A 2,651-nucleotide genomic window follows, 5' to 3' on the forward strand; every position below is an offset into this window, starting at 1 on the left:
AAAAAAAAAAAAAAAAAAAGAAAGACACCATGGCATTCTACCAAGGGCCACAAAGTGAGATTCTACTGAGGGCCACAGAGTGAGACTCTGTGCCAAAAAATAAATAAATAAAGCTTTTACATTTTCAATGTATGAGTCTTGGGTGCCTTTTGTTGGATATTTTCTGAGTTTTTGTCTGTGTGTTTTATGGAGCTACTGTGAATGGGATTTTTAAAATTTTAGTTTCTGATTATTTCTTGCCAGTCCATAGGAGTATATTTAATTTTTACATATAAACCTTGTATCCCGTGATCTACCGTGATCTACCAAATTTGTTTTATTAGTTCTAGTTGTTCATTTTTAGATTCACTGGGAATTGCTGTGTAAATAATTACATCATGTGCAAATGATACAGTTTTGTTTCTTCCTTTGTAATCTTTATGCTTAAGCTACCATGATGTTGAATAGGATATCCTTATTCTTGATATAAGGGTATTTCCTTTTTCTTTTCCTATTTAAGTAAGTGGTGTATTTTAAAGGATAGAAAGTTATTTCATTTTGTTTTTTAAGCTCTGTCGTTTTGATAGCTTCCTTGGTTTAGGTGTGTATTAGGTAAAACACACAGTAATGGTTACTGTGGGCGAATGAGATTTTACTTTATTCAGCTTTACTTTGGTTTTGGGGAATGAGATTTTACTTTATTCAGCTTGACTATCCAGGTGTTGAAAATCTAACGTACAAGTTAGATTGGGAGCAGGAGCTAGGAGACAAGAACATTTTAATAAAATTTGGTCTCATTTATATTTGCTATTTTACGTTTGTTCTTATTTGGAAAAAGTTACATATCACATGATCCAGCAATTCCACTGTTGGCTATATATCCAAAGAAAATAAGTGTATCAAAGAGATATCAGTACTATGTTCACTGGAGCTTTATTAAGTGGAATCAACTTAAGTGTTGTTTATCAATGACTGAATGGATTTAAAAAATTGGTATTTATACACAACAAAATACTACTCAGCCTTAAAAAAGAAGGAACTCCTCTAAAAAAAAAAAAGGCCAGGTACAGTGGCTCATGCCTATAACTGTAGCATTCTGGGAGGCTGAGGTGGGTAGATTGCTTGAGCGCAGGAGTTTGAGCTGTTTACCAAAACTAGAAAAAGTAGCCAGGTGGTATTGTGGGCACCTGTAGTCCCAGCTACTTGAGAGGCTGAGGCAAGAGGATCACTCAAGCCCAGGAGTTTGAGGTTGCTGTGAGCTATGACATGACACCATAGCACTCTATCCAGGGTGACAGAGTGATCTATGTCTCTAAGAAAAGAAAAAAGGAAATCCTGTTATGTGTGACAACATGGGTGAACTTAGAGAACATTGTGCTTAGTAAAATAAGCCAATCACAGAAAAACAACTATCATATGGTTTAACATATATGTGGAATCTAAAAAATTCAAACTCATAGAACAGAGAGTAGAATGGTACTCACCAGGGGTTGGGATGGGGATTGGGGTACTGAGAAGATATAGGTCAAAGAATACAAAATTTCAGTTAAGGAGGAATCCGTTCAAGAGATCTGTTGTATAGCATGGTGACTGTAGTTAATATATACTTGAAAATGATAAGTAGATTTAAATAGTCTCACCACAAATAAGAATGTGAGGTAATGAATGTTAATTAGCTTGATTTAGTCATTCCACAATGTATACATATATCAAAACAGCATATGTTGTACCTAAAAATATGCAATTTTTGTCAAAAAATAAATAAGAAACATTTAGGTTTTTCTTTCAGAAAACTCTGCGGTTGTTTCCTTGACTTATTTTCTCACGGTTAATTAGATCAGTTTGTCAAATGTGGTTTTACATATTTTTTCATGCTATAGATGTTAATATCTTTAATTACTAGAGTTTTAAAATGTTTAGAACACTCATGTTATTCTACTTCAGTTCATATGACTTTATGACAGTAAGAAATTTACAATTTATTGTCCTCATGGTATTGCTGGCACCTGACATTTGCATTTCTCAGTTTATAAAATGCTAACATGAATATAATTAAATATTATTTCATACTACTTAATACAATCTGACTTTCAAGTGTTTTTTTTTAATTGACTGTCTTTACTACTTATACATTAAAGTCATCTTTAATAATTTTTTTTATTCTACTTCATTCAGCCCCTAAAGAAATAACAGTGTCCAAGGGACAAGAAGAGGACCATGAAAATCTAGTTAAATATTTCAGTGTTGTTTGGTGTAAGCCTTCAAAGAAAAAACACAAAAAGTGGGAAGGTGATGCTGTTCTTATTGTAAAAGGAAGATCATTTATATTAAAGAATTTGGAAGGTCAAGACATTGGAAGAGGTATTGTGATGTTATCTAATGTTTACACTTTGGCCTAAAATTAATATATATTTCAAATCACATAATTGAAATATAATCAAGTTTTATATAGAGACAGATTGAAATGTTCTCGTGGACTTTCATGCCTCAACTGTGTATGATACATAAAATTACCACATAATGGTTAGGGAGCTTGACAATCATATGACCTATGCTAGTTCATTGAGGCAAATTCTATAGTTTCATTTTTTCCAAAAATAATCAGCTAGCAATAGATACTTTAGCAGTTTTATGAGATTAAGCAGTTTGTCTTGGTGTGCTTTTTTTTTTTT

At 32.5% G+C, this 2,651-nt stretch overlaps 1 protein-coding gene across 1 annotated transcript in view; it reads left to right on the forward strand.

The window, feature by feature from the left end:
• The window catches only part of RAD54B (RAD54 homolog B (S. cerevisiae)), a 94,122-nt gene that overhangs the window by 53,612 nt on the left and 37,859 nt on the right, over window positions 1-2,651 (forward strand). The window contains exon 4 of the mRNA XM_012809563.2: window positions 2,146-2,340. Within this exon, the coding sequence (XP_012665017.1) occupies window positions 2,146-2,340 (195 nt within the window). The remainder of the gene's footprint in view (window positions 1-2,145; window positions 2,341-2,651) is intronic.

Source organism: Otolemur garnettii, unplaced genomic scaffold (assembly GCF_000181295.1).
Source record: "Otolemur garnettii isolate 467f Iridium unplaced genomic scaffold, OtoGar3 scaffold00004, whole genome shotgun sequence".
NCBI classification, from domain to species: Eukaryota; Metazoa; Chordata; class Mammalia; order Primates; family Galagidae; genus Otolemur; species Otolemur garnettii.